We start from the raw sequence: 23,048 nt of genomic DNA on the forward strand, positions 1-23,048 counted from the left end.
ATGAAAATACGAGCCAATAGGACACGCCTGATCTTGGAGTAACACGTCATTCTAGTGGAGTGTATACCCGGCTGATAGGGAGTGATCTCCTCAACGTCGTCTCTGTGTCCTCTCGGGCATCCGTCTCCATTTACCTCCAGATGCTGTAACTCGTTTCGAACCGAACAGTTTCTTTATTGTTGTCCATACCTAAGCTCAACTTAATATAAAAGGTAAGAGCTCGCCTCTAATTTCTTCGAAAGTAGACCGCCCGAATTCAGCTTTCATTTACGAAGGGACAGGAAGTAGGTTAATGCTACATTCCGTTAGCTAACCCGGTGTCGTTAGCATGCAGATGAGTGCCAGAGAAGTAAAGAGAGCCGGTTTTACAGCGAAGATTAATAAAATAAGGCCAACTGTTAAACTAGTCTGTCTTCTATAAACGCCACTGCTGTTATGTTGTGTTTTGGCTATCAGCATACAAAGCGTAAATAAGCATTTGAATGAGTACGAGTTCTGATAAAGACCAACTATCACTGGTGGCTTCGTTGCTGATAATACGTGGCCTGTATGTTGTGTTGAAATCTATTCAGATTCATAAAATTCGAAAAGTTGCTTAAAATTTTGACTTTTCTTTTGTTTTTTCCGTATTTCCTTGTACTTTAAAAATTTTTTTTTTTTTTTTTTTTTACAAAGGACAATCTTTTCCTCATTCCAAACTAGAATATGTCACGAGATTGTGCGGGGGCTTTTTAGGTTCTTTACCTTAAGCATTACAATCTTAAGCGGTCAGGTGTAGTAGTAATAGAGTTGAAGAGAAATTCGAGTCATTAATTTGGTGACGGTATTAATAAAAAATAAAATACACAGAAAAACAGTATTTGCAGAAATTAGTTGTCATTCCCAAATTTTACAGTCAGTAAGGAAAGTTTGTGTATGAAGCGCATTTTGTAAACAATGAAAGTGCATGCTTTCAATAATTTACAACAATAGATCCGTTAATCAAAGAATAACAATAGCCTGCATACCTAAACGTCTGCAAAGTGGCTTAGAGCAATACAACAAATGAGTAAAAAAAAACAATAGATTTCCCTGTGAATATAAATTTGTTGTACAATCTTAGTTGTGTGAATCTATACAACCTTTTCTGTTTGTTTTATGAGATGAGAATTTCTGGACCCTGTGCTGTCAGTCTTGGCTCTGGGGTATGTTGACTTACACATAAGTTAGTTGGCTGAACTGGGAAAAAATTACAACAGATAATGTAATGTGTGAATAATAAAAACTCTTATATAATTTAATCCACGTTAAACACATTGCATGTTTTTGCAGTCCTTTGATGTTTATTCTTGACTACGTAGCTTCACATAGTCATGAGAAAGAATGAGAGTATACAGTTGCTACAACAGCATGCTTGGCAATGATTTGCAAAAGGCGTCACCAGTGTTTTAGTGACGTCCACTAACAAAGGTAGCGCTTTAAAATACCTGCAGGATTCCTCCGCACTCTTTGAAAACTTGCTGGTCAGGTTTTCTAATGTTAAAATTTGTGCGTCATGCTTTCGAAAATCCGTTCCTTTTTATAGCACACGAGAGAAAAGATCACAGGTATAAAGAGTAGGCGCTGACTGCAGCGCGCAGAAGAAAGCCGGTACACAGCAGAGAGGGAACATCTGAAGATTTGGAGTGGTACCGTTTGGATTACCACTTCCACGCTTATTATTTTAATTCTTCAGCGGGACTGATAACCTCACTGTGTTATTTTGGGGGATCTTTTCCTTCTGAAGATCAGTGATGGCAACCTACCAGGAGTTCATTCAACAAAATGAGGACAGAGATGGGGTGAGATTCAGCTGGAACCTCTGGCCCTCGAGCCGCCTTGAAGCCACCAGGCTGGTAGTCCCTGTCTCCTGCCTCTTCACACCTCTCAAAGAGAGGCCCAACTTGCCACCGGTCCAGTATGAGCCAGTTCTTTGCAGCCGGGCCAACTGTAAGGCAGTGCTCAACCCACTATGGTGAGTTTCACAGAAAAACAGTACTCAAGCTTATAAAGTGTATCCTTTTGAATGTTTATTTTAATCATGCATTTTGGTATATGTATGTGATATAATTTCCTTGACTTTTAGTATTTTAGTTTCATCATTTAAAGCCACAGATGTCTGTTCCTGACATTTATTTACTAGAGTGTTATTTTTGCAAATGTAAATGTGAGTGAAAGGAGATGCAGGGATTTGAATTTGACTTTTTTTTTCTAACACATCAGCACTTCTAAATGCTGAGGTGTTCTTAGTATTGGGTGTGGTGCATGAGAATTGCAAACACTAAATACACCTTGTGTATATTTCAGTCACAGCCCCTCTTATGACAATTAGATACAACCTCTATTTTCTTACTTTTGTTCTTATTTTTTACAGTCAAGTTGACTTCAGAGCAAAAATATGGGCCTGCAACTTCTGCTTCCAGAGAAACCCTGTAAGTACTGTGGCTGAGAGAATAGTTTAGTCTTGCTGCTATTTGAAACATATCGCTGCCAAAACGTGTCTCTGCATTCATAACTTAATGCTGATGAGCTACATTCCTTTTTTAGGTTGGTTAATCTTGATATCTTTCTGTGTGTGTGTGTGTGTGTGTGTGTGTGTGTGTGTGTGTGTGTGTGTGTGTGTGTGTGTGTGTGTGTGTGTGTGTGTGTGTGTGTGTGTGTGTGCGTGCGCAGTTCCCTCCCTCTTACGCAGGCATATCAGATGTGAACCAGCCAGCTGAGCTTATGCCACAGTTTTCTACAATTGAGTACATAGTACAGGTAAATACTCCATACATGTCTTCACTCTGACCTTAACAATTTGTATTAAGTCCAGAAGATGTAAGGTATAAAGGTCAACATTAACAGTTTCCAGTAGTATCACATATATGTTTTTTTAGGGATGCCTTATTTTTGACAGTGACAGATGTAATAACAGAAAAGTAGACCTAAGTTAAATTATACAGGTGGCTGTAATAAACATTTTAAATGGTAATTATAAAAGCAGAACAACGTCTGTTGTGTTTGGCATTTGTAACAATACTACTACTAGTTTATAATGTATAGTGTATTCAGAAAGTATGACTATGAGCTTCTGATGTTCACATGCCATCTCTGCTAGTGCCGGTAATACAGAAATATATATGAAGCAAGCAGCAAACCACACAGCACCACATGAAAAGGAATGCATAAACAGTAGTCTCAATTGTTTTTCACTATGTGATTATGACTGTTTGGATACAAGGCTTGTGATTTCATCAGTTTTTGACTTTAGTCTCCTGCCTCTTTACAGCGTGGTCCTGCAGCTCCTCTCATCTTCCTGTATGTGGTGGACACATGTTTGGAAGAAGAAGATCTCCAGGCTCTCAAGGAGTCTCTCCAGATGTCCCTCAGTCTGCTGCCCCCCAACGCTCTTGTGGGCCTCATCACATTTGGCCGCATGGTTCAAGTTCATGAGCTGAGCTGCGAGGGGATTGCTAAGAGCTATGTGTTCCGAGGCACCAAGGACCTTACCGCCAAACAGATACAGGTAAGTCCAGCCAAAGGCCTTTGGTAGTCTGGTGTGAGTGACACACTTATTAAGGGGGAAAAAAACAGGAAGTCCATTTAGATTAAAAAGTACAAAAAAAACAAGGTTAGCTATTGTTAAACGTGTAAAACCTTTGCTTTTCATTTCAGGAGATGCTGGGTTTAACAAAGCCAGCTGTAACAGGACAACAAGGTCGTCCTTTGGCCCCTCAGGATGCTGCTGCCACTTGCAAGTACGTAGGAGCACAAACAATTCATGTTTGTCAGTTGATGGTGTTGTTTACAAAAAAAGCAAAGCACTTTTTTTTTTTCTAAAACATGTGCGTGTGTGTCTTATATTCAGGTTTCTTCAGCCTGTGCATCGAGTCGATATGAATCTGACAGATTTGCTGGGAGAGCTTCAGAGAGACCCGTGGCCTGTCCCTCAGGGTAAACGGCCACTCCGATCCACTGGTGTTGCGCTGTCTGTCGCCGTCGGCCTGCTGGAGGTATGAAAGACAAAAAATTATCTCATACATTAAGTGCATACAAATGATGCTGTACTGTCAGTAATCTGAAATACAACACATAAAGCCATTTATGATCACAGAAACAGTCATTTACAAGGTTTATCTACAACTAAAGCAAATACAGTAATTCACAGCAAGCTGAACTTTAGCTTCTTAAAGACAATTGTGCCACATGTACCCCTTCCGAACAGCACACGCTGTCTGATAATGATCCTCTTGACAAACAGTAAATATTCTCTGTCCGTTCAAAGGCTGTTACGTATTTGCCTTGTGCTTTATTTTCCCTCCACTGTCAACCACCCTTTTGTACTGCTAATCTGTGTGGTTATATAACTGATAGTACAACAGAACATTCCCCAGCTGTACGAGAATACATTTTGCTCTTTCACTGACTTCAGATTCACTGATTTGTCTTAAGGGATATGACTAAATGAGTGAGTCTTTTATTTATTTATTTTTTCCATGTAAAGGAGAACCGCAAACGGCTTTTGGCATCAAGTATCAGCTGGCTCATTTGTTTGTCCTCTTTGAATGATAACTCTTTGTCCCTTTGGTAAATGAATCAGCCTTTATAGAGAATGTGTTATCAAATACAGACATCATATTTAAAGCAAATTCCTGCTGTTTGGTGGCTACTTGGTTGAGTTCCAAAGAGTTCAGTATCTCAGACCTTCCCAGACTCTTGGACTCTGGACCTCACTGTTGGAAGAGTTGGTTATGAAGTCTGCCCTTTGCTTACACGTGTTCCTTGAACCATTTATTCTAACTCGTTCCCTTAATTCAACATTTATGCTTTTATGGTTCATTTTCAAATGGACTGGTTAATGATGTTTTATTTTGTGACGTAAATTCCACTTGCACATATTGGTTGTTATAAAAGCAAAAAGGTTTTGACGATATATTTTACACGTGACCGCAGAATTTCTGAATGTTAACTTGGGGTATAATCATACTTGCACTAACTGAAGTCCATTTCCTGTCTCCTCAGGGTACATTCCCCAACACAGGGGCTCGTGTGATGCTTTTTATTGGAGGACCACCCACCCAGGGCCCTGGAATGGTGGTGGGAGATGAGCTGAAAACTCCAATTCGTTCCTGGCATGACATCCAGAAAGACAACGCTCGCCATCTGAAAAAGGCCACCAAGGTAAGCATGCAGTAGTACTTGTATTTGATTGAAACCTTTCCTTGCATATTACATAAATTTAACATGTTTGTTTGTTTTTCACAGTATTATGAAGCCTTGGCCAATCGTTCAGCAACAAATGGCCACAGTATTGATATCTATGCCTGCGCCCTAGACCAGACTGGACTGCTTGAAATGAAGTGCTTATCTAATCTCACTGGGTAAGTAAGCACTATTTATTACATTCATTGAAGGTGTGTAATTGCATTAGTATGCCCTTTTAAAAAGTAATTAAGAATCTTGACAATTTATTGTGCTGTGTTTCAGGGGGCACATTGTGATGGGAGACTCCTTCAATACCTCATTGTTCAAACAAACCTTCCAGAGAGTCTTTAGTAAGGACTACAATGGTGACTTCCGCATGGCCTTTGGAGGTGTCCTGGAAGTCAAGGTAAAGGTTTGATTTAGTCCTTTGAGTTATACGTGTGACTACTTTCTATATTGGGATTTGTAATGATAGAACAAAGGTAACATATATTAGCTGTTGAAAACGTTAACTGTATTTCTTTCTCTGTCTGGCTTTATAGACCTCGAGAGAGCTGAAGGTTTGCGGTGCAATTGGACCGTGTGTTTCACTCAACTCAAAGGCTCCCTGTGTATCAGAGAATGTGAGTGACTGACCCAGATATGATTTGGATTCGTTACTGTCATGTTGAGTAATCTGGGATATTTATCAAATTGCACTCTCTGTTTCGTGCAGGAATTGGGCACTGGTGGCACCAGCCAATGGAAGGTGTGCGGTCTCAACCCCTCCACTACTTTGGGCATCTATTTTGAAGTTGTGAATCAGGTAAAATAAGAACTTGAACCTCAGCATTTTAGCTAGATAGAATTACAGTAAGCTGATAAGAGTGGAAATGTTAGGAGGCCAAACAATGAATAGTTGTAATGAAGAATTGTGGTTTTGTTTAGTAAAAGATTCTTCAAACAAAGGCTTTTTGTGTCTCTGTATGGGTTTTTCTTTTCTTCTTTTTTCCCCCCTTTCCCAGTAAAATAGAAATGGTTGTCGACTGCATTCTTACTGTTTCTACTGTTTTGTGTTTGCAGCACAATGCACCAGTCCCTCAGGGCGGACGTGGGGCAGTCCAGTTTGTAACCCAGTACCAGCACTCAAACACACAAAGAAGGATACGGGTCACCACCATCGCCAGGAAGTAAGACTCCTGTTTTATTGTTCATCTAAATTGATATGAAACATGACCAACTAGACTGCACCTAAAAATGCGCTTAAATTTGGTATGTTCTTACCAAACCGGTTCTTCTTAATAAATATAATGTTGGGTGTGTAAAATAATGGTTTAATGAGCCTCCAATGCACCCAAGAGAATGACAGCTGCAACCTTTTCATTGTTCATCTAAATGGATGCGAACCACGGCCAACTAGACTGCACCTAAAATGTACTTAAATTTGGTATGTTCTCAATAAAGTAAATGCTGGGAGTGTTTAATGAGGCCAAGAGAATGACAGCTGCATAAATATTTTCCTCACTAGAAAGGATGTTTGCATTCCTGCAATTTAGACCAACGCCTTTGAGACCTGTTTGCATGTGCGTCATGTACACCACACCTATGCTGACCTCCGCTTCTCTGGTTTCTTCTATTCTCCTTATCTCTATCCCTCCCATTCTCTTTCTCGCTTCCTTCTTTCTTAAACTACTCCAGCTGGGCAGATGCCCAATCTCAGATTCAGCACATCGAATCATCCTTTGACCAAGAAGCAGCTGCAGTGCTCATGGCCCGCCTGGGCGTCTTTAGGGCAGAGTCTGAAGAGGGTCCAGATGTGTTGCGTTGGCTTGACAGGCAGCTCATCCGCCTGGTAAGTGACATTCCTACGTAGCAGCGTTTGCAACATGTTAACAATACATAGTTGGAATACTTCCAATACCCGTGTTGTGAATAGTGATGATATTTATCTATTGTGACTCCTGATGTGAACGTCATGCATGGTATGTATTTAAACCAAGTTATCTTGTTCCTTTGTTTCAGTGTCAGAAATTTGGCCAGTTCAACAAAGATGATCCGACATCCTTTAGACTGTCAGAGTCTCTGTCCCTCTATCCACAGGTAATTTCTTTCAAATCTAGCCATTATTATGATTATCATACTCTCCCCTAATTTAATTCAGTTATGCTGGAATACTCTGCTAGGAAAAACAATGTGAACATTGTGTGGACATTTTTCTCTCCTACACCTACAGTTTATGTTCCACTTGCGACGGTCACCATTCCTGCAAGTTTTCAACAACAGCCCAGATGAGTCCTCCTACTACAGGCATCACTTTGTCAGGCAAGACCTGACCCAGTCCCTGATCATGGTCCAGCCCATCCTCTACTCGTACTCCTTCTACGGTCCACCAGAGGTCAGCCTCATACGCTCAACACTATCATCCTATCATCAATGTTTTGTGTTACTCACTGGCAGCTGAACAGCCAGCTCCTAGCAAAAGTGTTTATATTTTTGGTGCTAAATTGTTGTGCATTGTGTCATGGATGTGTTACAGCCTGTGCTCCTGGACAGTAGCAGTATCCTGCCAGATCGAATCCTGCTGATGGACACCTTCTTCCAGCTGGTTATCTACCATGGAGAGGTAAGGCAGCAGATTTTCAACAAATTATTCATTAAAAATGTTATTTTATATGCTTAAACTATTTACACAAAACTCTGCATGTTGTGATGCATTTGGATTTTTTTTTCTCTTTTTTGTTCCAGACCATTGCTCAGTGGCGAAAAGCAGGCTACCAAGAAATGGCAGAGTATGAGAACTTCAAACAGCTGCTGCAGGCTCCACTGGATGACGCTCAAGAGATCCTACAGACACGCTTCCCCATGCCACGCTACATCGACACTGAGCACGGAGGCTCTCAGGCTCGCTTCCTGCTCTCCAAGGTCAACCCATCGCAAACCCACAACAACCTCTATGCCTGGGGACAGGTAAAGTATTAAAATATACTGTTTTATTTACATTTGTATTTGAAACGTTTGGACTGAAATTCTCAACTAGCCTGTTTTGTTTTTAGTTTAATGAAAGGCACCAAATTTGCAGTTTTACTATAGTTATATCATTTGAGCTACATTCAAATATGTAAATGTAAAATTCTCAAATGTAGTGGATTTGTCTCCTGCCTCATGCATACATTTTTTTTTATTTTCCATAAAGTTTTCATTTCATCTATTTGTACAAGTATAGACTAAAATCCCAGGATTGACTTTAAGTCTTCTGAGACGTCCATCCTGATTGTTTTTCACCCACAGGACAGGCAAACTGTCAGTAAACACAGGTCTTGGATAAGCTAACCTAGAAGATTGCAAGCTGAAAATAGCACTAATCTCTTATTTCCAAAGTCAAGGAAGTGTCAAACTATACCCTGCTTTGTACAAATACTGCAAAAAAGGAGAAAATCTACGGAAGTCTGAGAATAGGATTATCACCAGAGCGTGGTCTTGCATAAGCCAATCTTCAAAGCGGGGCATTTTGCTCATTAAAGTGGTCAGAGTTATGTCGTAATGAGATGTGTTTGCAAAGTGAGTAAATCACCATTTTGCCCCTCCCTTGTTCCCATAGGAGACAGGAGCCCCAATCCTTACTGATGACGTGAGCCTGCAGGTCTTCATGGACCACTTGAAGAAACTGGCTGTTTCCAGCTCAGCATAGAACTCGCTATTCCACCTCAAAGAGAAAAGAATTGATACAGCATTTTTCTTCCATCGGAATCCATTAACATTTCTGCAGTTTTGTAAAGGAGCCAAACCGAGACAGTCTACTGTTTGTGCTTGTTTCAGTTTGCTGTTTGGAGGCCAATGTGATGTTTATACGACACAAAAAAGGGTGATGGCACATTGGTATATTTAAAACAAAAAAACGATAGTAATAACATGTCTACTCATTTTCAATAAACAGCTTATTTATGAGATGTTTCTAGTTCTCCTCAACCAAACTGTCCTCGTATCAATAATATCCCTACTTCTGTTTAATATTTGGTATTACCTCTGAAATCCAGAATGATTAGACTAATACTTTCATCTTTTTTTTCTTTTTTCTTTTTTTTTTATAAAATATGTATCTACTGCATCAGACTGTGTATAAGGTGCTGTTTAATAGGATGATTATTTGTGTCTGCTTTTGTCTATAGCTAAATTTGACATGTCTAGAAATGTTTTCATTAATAAATTATAATGGTACCACTTGTTTAAAAAATATCCGCAATGCTGTACTGTCTTGGTGCTGATTTCTTGTCCCGATCCAATCCAACTTTATTTATACAGCACTTTAAAAACAACGTGGTTGACCAAAGTGCTTTCCAGTAAAAAACTGAGTTCGCTCAAAACAGCGTTCCTCCTTGTCCAAGATGTTTACATCCTCATCCTTGAAAGAGTGTCCACTGGCCTGTAAGTGTAAATAGATTGCAGAGTCCTGGCCAGTACACACCTTGGACAGGGAGGAACGCTGGTTTGAGCGCAGAGTCAAGGAGGCCATTTACGTGAAAAGGGAAAGACCATCTCTGAATTGAGCAGGGGGCCTAAGGGTACGTCTTTCGCCATCTTACAATGCTGTGATTGCAGCCATTCCCCAACTCTCTGTGAATGGTACTCATGGCCATTGATCAGTGGGCTTTGATCAGTGGTTGCTGATCAATGGTCATGAGAATTTGCATAATTAAGATTAAGGAACTGACCTCCCAGCCCATTGTTCCTTCAGTGGGCTGGTTTCAGTCATTATGCAAATGTTGTGTTTATAAGGTTGGGGAAACCTGCAGTCAGCTGAGACTGACGAAGTCACTTGGATGAGTGACGAAACGTTTCTCCCACAAAACGCTACGTCCAGATGAACAGAATCAACTTTTGGAGATTTACTTATGATTGAGCATGCATCAAGAAGATCTTAACTGTTTTCTGTGGATTTTCTCTGCCTGAATAATTCTGATTAATGTTCTGAGTAATGGAAGTGGGGTGTGAATGAGACACGGCGGGTCCAGAGATCATAGTTTTGAGCCATCTTTATTGACTGCGGCTGCGAGCCGCACATGCATCACACCACAATACAACTCGCAACTCCAGTTACCTCCGTGCAGGTGCGTCCACACGGCACCGCAGTCCACGCCCCACCACAGGAAATTAATCAGTTCAGCTCAGTTGTGACGGAGTATGTTCTCTATGACAAACATTTAGATATTCTTTTTTAGAGTGTACTATAATCCTGTCCTATTCACTATCGCATTCTCCACAACCCAGGTGCACCGTCAGGTGTCTCCTGAACTCAAACTTTATTATATTGTAAATGGTAAGGTTCTTATATAGAACCTATACCATTATATACCATATATAAGGTTCTGAGCACTCGAAGCACTTTACACAACTTGTGTATTCACCCATTCACACCCATTCGCACAAGCACATTTTTCTAAGTGCTCCATAGCTAACATTCACACACATTCATACTCCGATGGAGGCATCGGAGAGCAATTTGGGGTTAGTATCTTGCCCAAGGATATTTGGCATGCAGACTAGGGGAAGCCAGGAATCGAACCACCAACCTTCCGATCAGTAGATGACGTGCTCTACCACCTGAGCTACAGCTGTGTAAAAGAATGTTGCTGTTTTTTGTAGAACAGGGAAACCGCATAGTCTTTCCTTGCACTTGTATATTAGGTGTAAAATCATGTTTTGTCATCAGCTCTGGATTTTCTCTTGGCAAACATGCTCAGTGCACCAAGGTTCTTGAACAGAATAAAGAATACTCTTTACTGTCTAGCACTGCAAATATGAAAGGTTGCGTGCAAGTGTGAGCACTGGAATGGCATGAACCGTGCTGCTGCTACAGTCTACATCCTCTGTGCAGATTGGACGCAACACCCAATACCCAAACAATTGTCTTTTTTTTTTTTCATTCACTGTTACTGTATGAAAAGCCCACATAGAACACAATCCCAATCATAAAACCACTCACACACCATCTACTATCACTGTAAGCTGATTTCAGAGCACCCAGACCGTATGATTTCGAGGATCAGTGAACGGCAGATTATGAAGACTAATCCTTAGGGGCTATCTGTTTAGAGGCACATTCTACTCTTAGCAGCTTTAAGTGGAAGTTGCTGTGGAAATACAAATGAATGCTGTGTCTGTCAAGAGCTTAGCCTTTACTATGTGCGCTATGAGACTGCATATGCTTTAAAGGTATTCATGACCAAATCAAAACATAAGTGCAATGACTTTTGATCTCTTTTGACATGGGTAGCTGTCCATACTATCAAAATATCCTTGTGCATTTTGCAGTTAAAAATTGCTATGCTGCATGTATTTTGTGGTCATATAGAACACGGATATGAAATAATCTCCTGAAGGAAAATTTGTGTCTGTTAATCTGTGTGTCTATATACTTGGTCATCTTGATTCGTGCAAAAGCTGTCACCCAAAGATGTTCCAAGGGACAAAAGAACATTACAATTGCTTTTAATGCTTTAGTTTTTTTCCTTTTTTTCCTCTTCTTCCATCAATGATAATTCATGGCGCTTGTGCCCTGGGCTTAGGAAAAGCTGTAAGGAAATGTGCCAACATTCTGGCTTGAAAGCTAAGATGTCTATGCACTACCAGTCGAAAGTTTGGACACACCTTCTCGTGGTTTTTCTTTATTTTTACTGCTTTCTACATTGTATATACAAACTGAAGACATCAAATATATGAAGCAAGATATATGGAATTACGTAGCAAGTAATTATATTTTAGATTATATTTTTGATTCCTAAAAATAGCCACCCTACACTTTGTTGACGGCCCTGCAAACCCTTGGCCTTCTCTCGATGAGATTCATGATGTAGTCATCTGAAATGGTTTTCACTTCACAGGTGTGCCTTTTCCGGGTTCATTTGTGGAATTTTTTGCCTTCTTAATGGGGTTGGGACCAGCAGGTGTGTTGTGCAGAAGTCAGGTTGGTGCACAGTAGACAGTCCTATTTGACAACTATTAGAATTCATATTATGGCAAGAACCAATCAGCTAAGTAAAGAGAAATGACAGTCCATCATTACTTTAAGAACTGAAGGTCTAAAAGGGTAAAAAAAAAAAAAAAATTCATCCGAGTCACCAGCCTCAGAAATTGCAAGTTAACAGATTAGAGCCCACACAGAGTTGTCTGCCACACAGAGTTCCAGCAGCAGACGCATTTCTACATCAACTGTTCAGAGGAGACGTCACGAATCAAGCCTTAATGGTCAAATAGCTGCAAAGAAACCACTACTAAGGAAAAGCAACAAGCAGAAGAGATTTGTCTGGGCCAAGAAACCCACGGAGTGGACATGATACCAGTGGAAATGTACTTTGGTCTAATGAGTCCAAATTTGAGATCTTTGGTTCCACCCGCCGTGTCTTTGTGCAACTCTGACAAGTTGAACGCATGGTCTCTACTTTCCTGTTTCCCACTGTGAAGCATGGAGGAGGTGTGATGGTGTGGGGGAGCTTTGCTTCTGACACTGTTGGGGATTTATTGAAAATAGAAGGAACACTGAACCAACATGGCTACCACAGCATCCTGCAGCAACATGCCACGCCATCCAGTGAACAGCAGTGACAATGTGTGAACTACCTCAGCTGCAAGATGATTTTTTGCATTTAGTATCTCTTACAGCATCCTGACTATGACTGTGAAGAGTATGGCGACAACTGTGGACACAAGGTCAAAGCCAAGAACCCATGGACATGAGCAAATGCTGTATTTCCTTCCCTTAAGATACTCTGCCAGGCCTTTACTGCCTTCAGGTGTTGATTGTTTGTGACTCTTCCTGAACTCAGTTTTGTCTTCAGTGATGGAAAGTATGCCGTATGGCAGCGGTCCCCAACCGGAACGGTTTATGTCCGACAATATTTTCACGGACCGGCCTTTAAATACAACAAAATAAAACCAGTACCGGTACCTAAGTAAGAAGAATTATTCATAACACACAGGAAAAGACCCAGGGAAACCGAGTTAACGATAAAAACGCTTAAAAAAATGGTAAAACTCCTGAAAAGCATAAATTTCACACCCGAGCCTCAACTCTCGCGGCCTGGTACCAAACGACTCACGACCGTGGCTCGGGGACCGCTGCTGTATGGCCATGCCTCGAGAAACTCCTGGTTTGCTTTAACAGTATTCTTTAAGTCATTAGGACTGTAATCCCTTCTGAGCAGATAGTATAGACACTGCAGAATTAATCCTGCTACTTCTATCAGCAATCACATTATCAGTAAACACTAATGACCCGGTTCCATTGGCCCTTCCATAACATTGCCACCATGTTTGATAGATAATTTGGTATTCTTTGGATTAGAAGCTGTTTCTCTCCTTTTATACACTTTCCTCTTCTCATCATTCTAGTTCAAGTTAATCTTGGTTTCATCTGTCCAGAGATTTTTTTCTTTGCAGTACTGCACATGCTCTTTTAGATGTTTTCTGGCTAAATATAATCTTCCTGATCTTCAGTGTAATCACTGGTCTGCAACTTATTATGAAATCTCTGCATTTCCATTCATGAATGTCTCTTGATTGTAGACTCTGAAAATAAAAACCTACCTCCTTGTGACATCCTCTCACTCCTGTTTGGTCACAGACGTTTAATTTGCAGGATATTTTGAAGTGGTAACCAAAGAAAAGAGTATTGTGATCATCCTCTTTGGCTCCCATTCCTGCTTTTTCCTAAACATTATTCCTAAACAGTCAGTGCAATACTTTTGTTAAATCCCTTGGATTAAAGATGAAAGTCTTCAGTTTTTGCATACCAATAAGATACTTACATAGGTCTGCTAAGTGCAGTATTATACCACGGAAGTACTGCTGTGAACCACTGTACATCCTGTCACTCCTGTTTGGCCACAGATAATCTGGCTAAAGTGAGAGTACACTACATCCATTCTCTGGATCTACTCTGGATCTACTCTGTGGTCTCCGCCTTGCTACACTGCCTTGCTATGTTCTTTCTCTTGTGTGAGGGGGTTTGTTTTACAATATTCATATTTACACTTGTGGCATAAGCAGATTTTGACTTGTAGATGGATTTCTGTCCATGCAGTGCCTCCCAAGATAAAAAAAAAAAAACATCAAATCAAATTAAAAAAAAATCTTTTGGAGAGATCTGAAATACTATCTACTTTGATCACAACTTGTAATTAGTTGAAGTGCTTGAACAATTGTGCTTAGCCATTTGCCTTAATGCCCTAAACATTTGCCAGTGCTAACAAAGAATGAGAAATGCCATTCCCAATGTGCACAAGTAAAAAAAAACACTGCTTTGTTTTACATGCTTTGACAACTTCAGCTACCATCCAAAATCTGAAAGCCCTGGCTGTTCCAAAGTTATAGTTCCTAACCAAGAGTATACTTTAAAATAAAAAGCTGTACTTTAACTACAAGAGAACTAGAGAACATCTATTTTGCTTAGCTTTATACTATGTTGATATGAATCCTGAATCAGTCTTAATTTCCATTGGGGGATGCCGTGTGCATAGCAAAACTCTATCTGACACATTTGCGAACTGAATTATTGTGCTCAAAGTCTTGGTTGGATGTGTGATTGGATTTCCCACATTACAGGAAAAGACTGGTTAACTTAAAAGCGTGGATTAACTTCTTGTCACAAGCTTAAGAGACGGCCTATGACCATCACAGAGACGTCATAAGCAGTTTACCAGACTGTAGACAAGTGCAGGGCCTTAAAAATTATTTGACTCCTGATCTCTTAGTTTGTTGCATATTTTTCACATATGCAACAATATGTTTCAGATTAAAGAACTGTAGTGCAGAAAAAAAACCAACCCAAATGAATACAAAATGCCATTTTTAAATGATGATTTCATCTATTAAGAGAGAAAAGTTATCCAAACCTATGTGGAAAAAGTAATTGCCCCCAAAACCTAATAATTGGTTGTGTTACCCTTGGCAACAAGAACTGCAATCAAGTATTTGTGAGTCTTTCATATCATGGTAGGGGGGATTTGGTTTTCTGTTCTTTACAGAATTATTTTAATTCAGCCACTTTGGAAGGGTTTTTTTAAGCATTAACTGTCTGTTTAAGATTATGCCAAAGTGTCCGTGTAGGTTCTTAGTTATCCAGGTCAATCTAGCCTAAGTAGCTTTGAAAGAAAATAACTAGACTTCTTAAGTTTTCTTGAAGACTGAGGGAGCTTCTTGGGTGAAACGTCTTCGAGATACTACAAGAAGACAGTCGCTGTCTTTCCAAGCTCAGATTATGCCAAAGCATCGCAATAGAATTTAAGTGTAGAGTTTGACTAGGCTACTCCAAAGCATTCATTTAGGTGGACTTGCAATGGACTCGCCATTCTAGTCCTGCTATAAAACCCAAGTGTGCTAGAGTTTTAGGGCACAAACTAATGGCTGGACATTCTTCTTCAGGATTTTATGGTAGCACATTCATGGTTCATGGTTATGCCGATTTAACGGGACTCAGACTTTCCAATAAACATTAAACTTTTGTTTCATCAGTCCACAGAATATTTTCCCCAAAGTCCTGGGGATTGTTTTGGGCAAACGTGAGACGAACCTTTGTGTTCTTCTTGGTCAGCAGCACTTTTCTCTTTGGAATTCTCCCAATTCGCCATTTTTGCCCAGTCTCTTACTTATTTTTGAATCATGAACACTGACCTTAACTGTGGAAAGTCAGGCCTGCAGTTTTTTAGGTGTTTTTCTGGCTTTGTGTGTGTGTGTGGCTTTCTGGATTAATTATCAACATATTCTGAAACTTTGGTAGTCCAGCCTCTCCTGGGAAGGCTCAGTACTGTTCAAAGTTTTCTCCATTTGTGGATAATGGCTCCCACTATGGTTCACTGGAGTCCCAGAGCCTGTAACCCTTTGAGGACTGGTAGATGTCAGTTAAAGATTAAACCAACAACAACAAATGTTTTCCTCACGTCTTAATCATCTTTGATCTTATAAGGTGTTTACTACCTTGCCCTGATACTCTAGTATGACTAGCAGTTTGTTCATGAGTATTTGGGACACTCTGGTAAACATGCTCTGGCCTATTTATTCAGTTTTCATAGTCATGTTGAAGTGCGGATTAGCTTCCCAGGCTGAAAATGACAGCATGTTGCTGAGCTAACAGAGATGGCAGGCCTATTTGCCCTCTTTTTCCCCTGGGGTTGTAAATATTTACTGTACAGGAGCCCAGTTTTTTTGTTTTTTTGCTTGATAAGCACGTTACCGGCAAAATTCAGATTAGAAGTCATTCGCTGAGGACTCGGCACCTCGCCTCTAGAGTCTGCAGTTTTCTCTGCTTATATCAGTGAGCAGAGCTCAAGTCCGTTGAGCTCTGCTCACTTTTGATTTTGTCCGGAGCAGCTGCAGGCTCATCATCCTCCCCGCATGACCTCCCTCTAAATGCAAGAGCGCAGGTCAGCTTCTCTGAAAACAAAACCAACTCTCAGAAATGAAGGCGAGAAGTAGAAAGTGGTGCGATGAATTTCAAATGAACTCTTATGCAACTGAATTCTATGAGATTTCATTCATTTTAAGAACTGAATGAACTGGTGAGGAGTCATAGATATTCTTTATTCATCTGTAATGTTTTAAGTCTGATACTCTTTTTTCAAACAAAAATAAATTAAAAATAATTCTTTCACTGAGTCTTCCTCAATTAAGATAAACAGATAAACATCTGAAAACATTTCCTGCATTACATTTTTAATACGTTTTAACAGCTTTTGCTAAGTTAACTGACTGATTATTTACAGCTATTGTCACTGGTCACAACATAAAATTAACCGAAACTTCATGAGGTTCATTTATTGTTTAGTTTTATTTTTTTTCACGTCCTCACGTCAGTAAATTTCATTGTGCTAAATAGGCTATTGTCCTCTAGGTGTAGCATCATTATCATTCATCTTAAGGCAAAATAGCCACTATTATTATATTAAAGAATACAGTTACGTTAAGCTAAGTTGTTTCCAAATAGAGGACTATTGAGATGTCAGAAGAAAGTCTCTTTTTGCCGTATTGCTTTAAAATAGCTTGTTGAAGCTGAACTCTCGGGATCAACCATATGAACTGTTTTATAGGTCTGAGATTTTTTTTTTTTATTATTTAAATTTTCCGCTTCGTGAAAATACACTCACATATCCCAGAATAGCCTCTTACAGCTTTCACTTTTAAACTCTTGCTGCATCTTATTTCAACGTTTCCGTGGTAACTTCCTACGCATCAGTCTGATAATCGTCTTGCAGCTGATAAATTCTTAGGCATGGAGGGAGGGGAGGCGTAAATGACGGCGAGAGGGAGTCCGGGAGAGAGAGAGCGTCATAAGAAAATCCTTGGTCAAACTTGATCAAATCCTCACGCAACGTGACATCCTATAGGGTGGACACTCGTGGGGCAGCGCGTGTGAAAATGACGGAAATGTGACATTTTGACGCACAGCTCAGCTCTCTCGGAGATGATGTTTGCACTTTGTGCACCAGTGGAAGTTGTTGAAAACTGCCGAGTGCCGAATGTGATCATCGCCTCACCTGTTGTGCTTGGAAATTAGCTGCGGCTCGCGCGTCCCTCCTACTTCGCACCCATGAACTTTTCGGAACGCCGCGCGCTGCCTCATCCTTTACGCAGACAATGAGGATGAGCCGCCGATCCAGGACCCTTCTGTCGCTTGGCTTGAACTTCTTCGCGCTGTTTTTCTCCATAACCGCGTTCATAACTACTTACTGGTGCGTCGGAACGCAGAGAGTACCCAAGCCAAAGTGCAGCAAGCTGCGGACGCACCAGTGTATAGACTACGGGGTGAACGAAACGGACCCCAACAAAGTGGTGTACAGCTGGGAGACAGGCGACGACAGGTTCCTGTTCCGTCAGTTCCACACCGGAATCTGGATCTCATGCGAGGAAAATATTCACGATGAAAGTAAGGTGTGTGTGTGTGTAGTGCGTGAATGTTGTTTATTAGTTAACACAGCAGCTGGAATGATTACATACTACTTTGGTTCTTTTTCCTAACTTAAGAGTAACACACATAACTATTCATTTAACACAACGATAATCTCGGCAATAAAAGCTTCTGTAAGTGAAGAAAAATGGCAAATGCTCCAATACGTGATTACGAAGGAATGGCTTTGAAATCAGTGTAAAGACTTTAACCATTTGGAGCTATTTTTTCTTATTATTTATAACCTTTTTTTAATCTTTTGTTTTAATTGTTCATAATTGTTACCATCATCAAACTTGATAACATTCTGTTACCTGAGCTGATGTAATCATTAACGAACAACCATTCAAAATTTAAAATAGCCAAAGAAATAAAATAAAATAAAATAAAAAACAGCAAATAGTAATTTTTATAAACTTGTCATTTTAATCTCCTCCTTTGTCAAAATACAACATTTAGTTAAAATGGAGATTGGCTGCTCCTTAAGAGATTTTCTTTCCTTATTTTTTTTTTTAATGGCTCTCCATTTGTGTCATTATGGCTTAAAAAAAGTAAGCAGCAGCACTTGAAAGCTTGAGTCTGAGATCGTTTAATTCACTTTTTCATCATTATTTATTTTTTAAGGGAGACAAAATAGCACTTAGATCCCCAGCTGGCCGGCTGCCTGGGACTTGAATGGTGTGTTGCTTGAGTTACTCACTAAGTCTGACCGTTATGGAGTATTGTAAATTAATAACAGAGGGCTCAAGAGGGTGGATTATACGTGTGTCAGAGGAGTGATCATGACCATGAAAAGTTCAGGGACAAAAGGTGTGATCAGCCCAGATTAGTCCTCTCTCTGTTTAGTTTATTACAGCTGGATAAGAAATTACTGAAGCATCTGTCTGTCAGCTCTGTAATACGCCATGACAACCTGTGCTGATAATCTGTGTTTTTGTGATGTACTAGAAACAAACCACAAATTCAAAATATCAAAGAAGCAATTGCAATAACACATTTTTATCTCATCAAGTGACTGTGGGATGGTGAGGAGGAAGGGGGGGGGGTGCTGAGACAGCTTGAGTTAATAAGGATTACGTAACAGAGGCCTTGATGAGTTTTTCCTCAAAACAGCTGTTGCCACCCTCCTTCTACCTGATTAAAGCGTTCCACTTGCAACAAATCCAGTGGCATGCTCTGGTCAACAGATGGAAAACATCATGTCTGCAGGAATCCTTAGTGTCACTGGTTATTTTGTATCCTGTTTGTCACAGGCTGTCATTATGCCACAGTTTTTGAGCCTACCTGTGTTTTTAAAGTCTCTATATATAAATACGATCAGTAATAAATAATAAATCATGACAGCATGTCATCTTCTACTGTGTTTCTAGGTGAGAGATGTCGAAGTTTTATTGATTTAGCCCCTCCATCAGAAAAAGGTGAGTGCTATCTGCGTTACCTTGGTTATCACAACTCTTTAAGCCCTCTAATTCTTACCCTATTTTCATTCACTGAGCTGTACTTCCCCATGTTTGTGAATATTTCCGCATCACTGTAACATCTTGGTCCGCTCTAATCTAATCAGCAACTGTCAGTTCAAGAATGTTTTAATGTGAAATCATGAAGGAGGGCTCACACATTCAGTTTAAAGTTTCACAGATGTTTAGCTGCGATGACACTTTCACTTGAGAAATGCTTAGTTCCTGTCGATCTGTCTGTCAAGAAAAGCAAAAAAATGAGAAGCGGAGTGAAGAGGAGTTGAAATGTCTGATCATCATGTGCAGCCAGATTATATTCCACTAGATTAATTGGAAGGCTGAATAAAGCTTTCTGTAAACCGGAAAGCTTTGACATCAGTTCAAGTAGCACTTCACATGAGATCGTCATGCTACTTTCACCCCACATTAAGTCTGACTAACCAGTGAGATTGAGATGTTAGGTGACAATAAGTCAAAATCTTCCCTTCAATAAAGAATCTTCATCTTAATTTATGTTATTGTGCATTTCTTGTTTGCTTTTTGGGCATTTTTCAGGGATGCTGTGGTTGTCACTTGTTTCTGAGATGTTGTACATTATTCTGCTGCTGGTTGGCTTCAGTCTCATGTGTTTGGAGCTAGTGCACTCCAGCAATGTCATTGATGGACTCAAACTCAATGCCTTTGCTGCCATCTTTACAGTGCTTTCAGGTATGTGCTTGATTCTATTTTTCACTAACTTTAATGCTTTTGTGACATTTCCTGCAGTGTACTGTATTCAAGTATTTGCTTCTGGTTTCTAAGATTGTCATTTATCTTTGTAAGCCAGCTTTTGAAATACAACATAACAAACATATCCTGGTTAATCTGTTGATAAGGAGGGAGCTGTTGTTCTTGAACCAGAGAAATATCCCTCTGGTTTCCTTGTAATGATCAGAAGTAAATCTGAACTCAATTCAAAATCTAAAAAAGAAACAGAAGCCTTGAGAAGAAAGCAGAGTGTCAGCTGAATGTTTTTCACGTCTTTCCCCAAAAATAACAGTTTGTAAATGAACCTTAGTAAATTACATGGATGGGGATTTAAGGTTATCTACACCTGGATAACATCACTGTTTTTACTTAGGATATTCATTTTTCCTAACCCTTTCCATACCCATGGAAAGGGTTGATTCTGCACAAGTATTTTTGTAATACTGTTCTTCTTTTCTGTTTGTACACTGAATCAATCCGAAAAGCTTACTAACAATATACTGTGCATATGATTTCAGGTCTTCTTGGCATGGTGGCTCATGTCATGTACACACAGGTTTTCCAGGTCACCGTCAGCCTTGGCCCACCAGATTGGAGGCCCTACAACTGGGACTATGGCTGGTCTTTCTGGTAAGACTCTGCAAACATCCACCTCAATACAGATAATTCTATACGCTGTGTTATTTATAGTGTTACATAGATAGAGTTAAGTCAAATCGTTCTTTAAGAAACAGGATGAAGAAGTCCACTCTGCATGTCGCTGCCTCGCACTGTCAGCAGAAGCTCTGATCTCACCTCTCTTCAGCATCACTGTCTGTAATGAAAAAAGCCCAAAGCTCTCGTGTTATGGTAGGATTAGGCTTTGGTGTCCAAAGCCCCAGTGCGGGTGTGATTAGAATTGCATAAGGGAATAATATTTTACTCCTTTACAATGTGCACAGTATGCTGAAAATTCATTTTGGAGGCTAAACAATTCTTGACCTTCTGTGGGAATTATCCCGTCTGCATAAAAACAACATGGGATGATGATTTGATTGTCTGACCTCACATGCGAACCAGCCTGCTTGAGGAGACCAGGGGGACTTAAAGTGATTGGCACTAATCTTACCAAATACAGTGTCACGGTATTGAGGGTAAAACGTCAGAATGCCTCACCACACTGAAGCGCACCATTAGGTTTTCACTTTTTTTGTTAGTTTTTTTTTTCAGCTACAACATCTGTTTATTAAAATATGAATTCTCTTGCTGTTTTATATCAGCATGGCCTGGGCTTCCTTCACCTGCTGTATGGGCGCATCTGTCACCACCCTCAACTCCTATACGAAGACCGTCATTGAGTTCAGACACAAACGCAAGACCTTCGAGCAAAGCATCAGGGAGGAGGACGCACGGGAGGCATTCGGATATTTCCGGGAGCACTCTGTGCACTCCATCTCCAAATCTGTGGATTATTACTCTAGTCAGACCATAAAAAGTGGCAGGAAAACTCCTATACCAGGTGACTCGCTGGACTTCAGTGACATTGCAAATTCTTTGGGGGAAGAGCAGTGCTGAGTGAGAAAGGACAGTAGGTGGCGGCATTTCTCTTAATGTGGCATCTCATTGGACTGAAGCATAGTTGTCTTTGGTAAGTTTTCACTGTGGGACGAACACCTACAAAGATAACAGGCCGCGGTGTTAGCCCTGTCTGACACATTTAAGTACTGCCTTAATGAAAACCCATCATGAAAGTTTAAGTCGTATAAGTTTAAAGTTGGAAAATTGCAGCTGGCAAATGGTAAAAGTGGACATGAAGGTGTTTGTTTTTTCTTTTGTGCAGCTTACCACGATGTAGATTTAAAATGTAAATGTTAAGTGTATCTATACTGTTTCAAAAGAATGTGTCTCTTTAATGCTTCTAGCCTTATTAGACATGTTCAGTCAGAAAATCTAACTGGGTTTTCATTCTTGTGAATCAAAGCCATAAATGTATACTGCAAATGATGTGCCTGTTTACAGTATTTATGGTACTATTTATTGTAAAATAGATGTAAAGTTTGTACACAGAATGATTGTTGGTAATAATGTATCATTTTTCTTTTGAATGTTCACCTTGGCTAAGTTTGATGTTGTCATAAAGCTCAAACGATCATTTGCAAAACACTTTTGATGGACTAGAATAGGTTTTTTTTGTTTTTTAAACTGGAAAGAAATTTACCGCAGAGAACAAAATTCCCATAAACACTAGCACTATTGGAGTGATCACAGTCAGTACACCACATTTCTAACAGTGTAAGTCATTTTCATTTGATGATTCTGCTCTAACTGGAGAAAAGTAGAAACTTCATGACGGTAAAATGGCTCTGCGGAGTGTTTCAAGCAAGTATGATGACTATTAAAGTTCCCCATTTCAAAACTGTGTTTTGATTGACTGTTACTTTCCCACCACAAAACACATCTGGTGTTTTTAGTATGATACAAATATAGAACACACAGTTTATTAAACTTTTTCAGTTACATTTTTGAACTGTAAAAATAGTACAAAGTTGATTTCAGTAGTTTTTAGTGAAGCTTTTTTTTTTCTTTTTCTTTTTGCACAAATAAAATAAATAATATTCAACCTAGTATTTTTTTTCCTGTGTCTGGAGAGTGTTCTAAAAATGCCCAGAACAAGAGCGTTTGAAAAAAAATAAAAAATAAAATGTAGCAATGTAAGCATAGTTCCTGAAGAGGGCAGTGTTGTCTTT

At 39.8% G+C, this 23,048-nt stretch overlaps 2 protein-coding genes across 2 annotated transcripts; both read left to right on the top strand.

The window, feature by feature from the left end:
- Positions 1-31: 31 nt before the first annotated feature.
- sec23b (SEC23 homolog B, coat complex II component) lies at positions 32-9,415 on the top strand. The gene is made up of 19 exons (XM_087842045.1): positions 32-212; positions 1,766-1,993; positions 2,393-2,450; positions 2,692-2,778; positions 3,290-3,526; positions 3,676-3,758; positions 3,869-4,013; positions 5,023-5,181; positions 5,266-5,381; positions 5,488-5,611; positions 5,748-5,828; positions 5,921-6,010; positions 6,268-6,374; positions 6,883-7,036; positions 7,207-7,284; positions 7,418-7,579; positions 7,721-7,807; positions 7,930-8,151; positions 8,783-9,415. The coding sequence occupies exons 2-19, from the start codon at positions 1,773-1,775 to the stop codon at positions 8,870-8,872; spliced, it is 2,301 nt and encodes a 766-aa protein (XP_087698171.1). The 5' UTR covers positions 32-212; positions 1,766-1,772; the 3' UTR covers positions 8,873-9,415.
- Positions 9,416-17,808: 8,393 nt separating this feature from the next.
- LOC102778886 (germ cell-specific gene 1-like protein) lies at positions 17,809-21,876 on the top strand. Its single transcript, XM_087842606.1, has 5 exons — positions 17,809-18,097; positions 19,489-19,536; positions 20,131-20,283; positions 20,841-20,952; positions 21,582-21,876. The coding sequence occupies exons 1-5, from the start codon at positions 17,809-17,811 to the stop codon at positions 21,874-21,876; spliced, it is 897 nt and encodes a 298-aa protein (XP_087698732.1).
- The last annotated feature ends 1,172 nt before the right edge of the window (positions 21,877-23,048 follow it).

The sequence above is a fragment of the Neolamprologus brichardi genome, chromosome 6 (assembly GCF_056152115.1).
Source record: "Neolamprologus brichardi isolate AB-2024 chromosome 6, ASM5615211v1, whole genome shotgun sequence".
In the NCBI taxonomy this organism is placed as follows: domain Eukaryota; kingdom Metazoa; phylum Chordata; class Actinopteri; order Cichliformes; family Cichlidae; genus Neolamprologus; species Neolamprologus brichardi.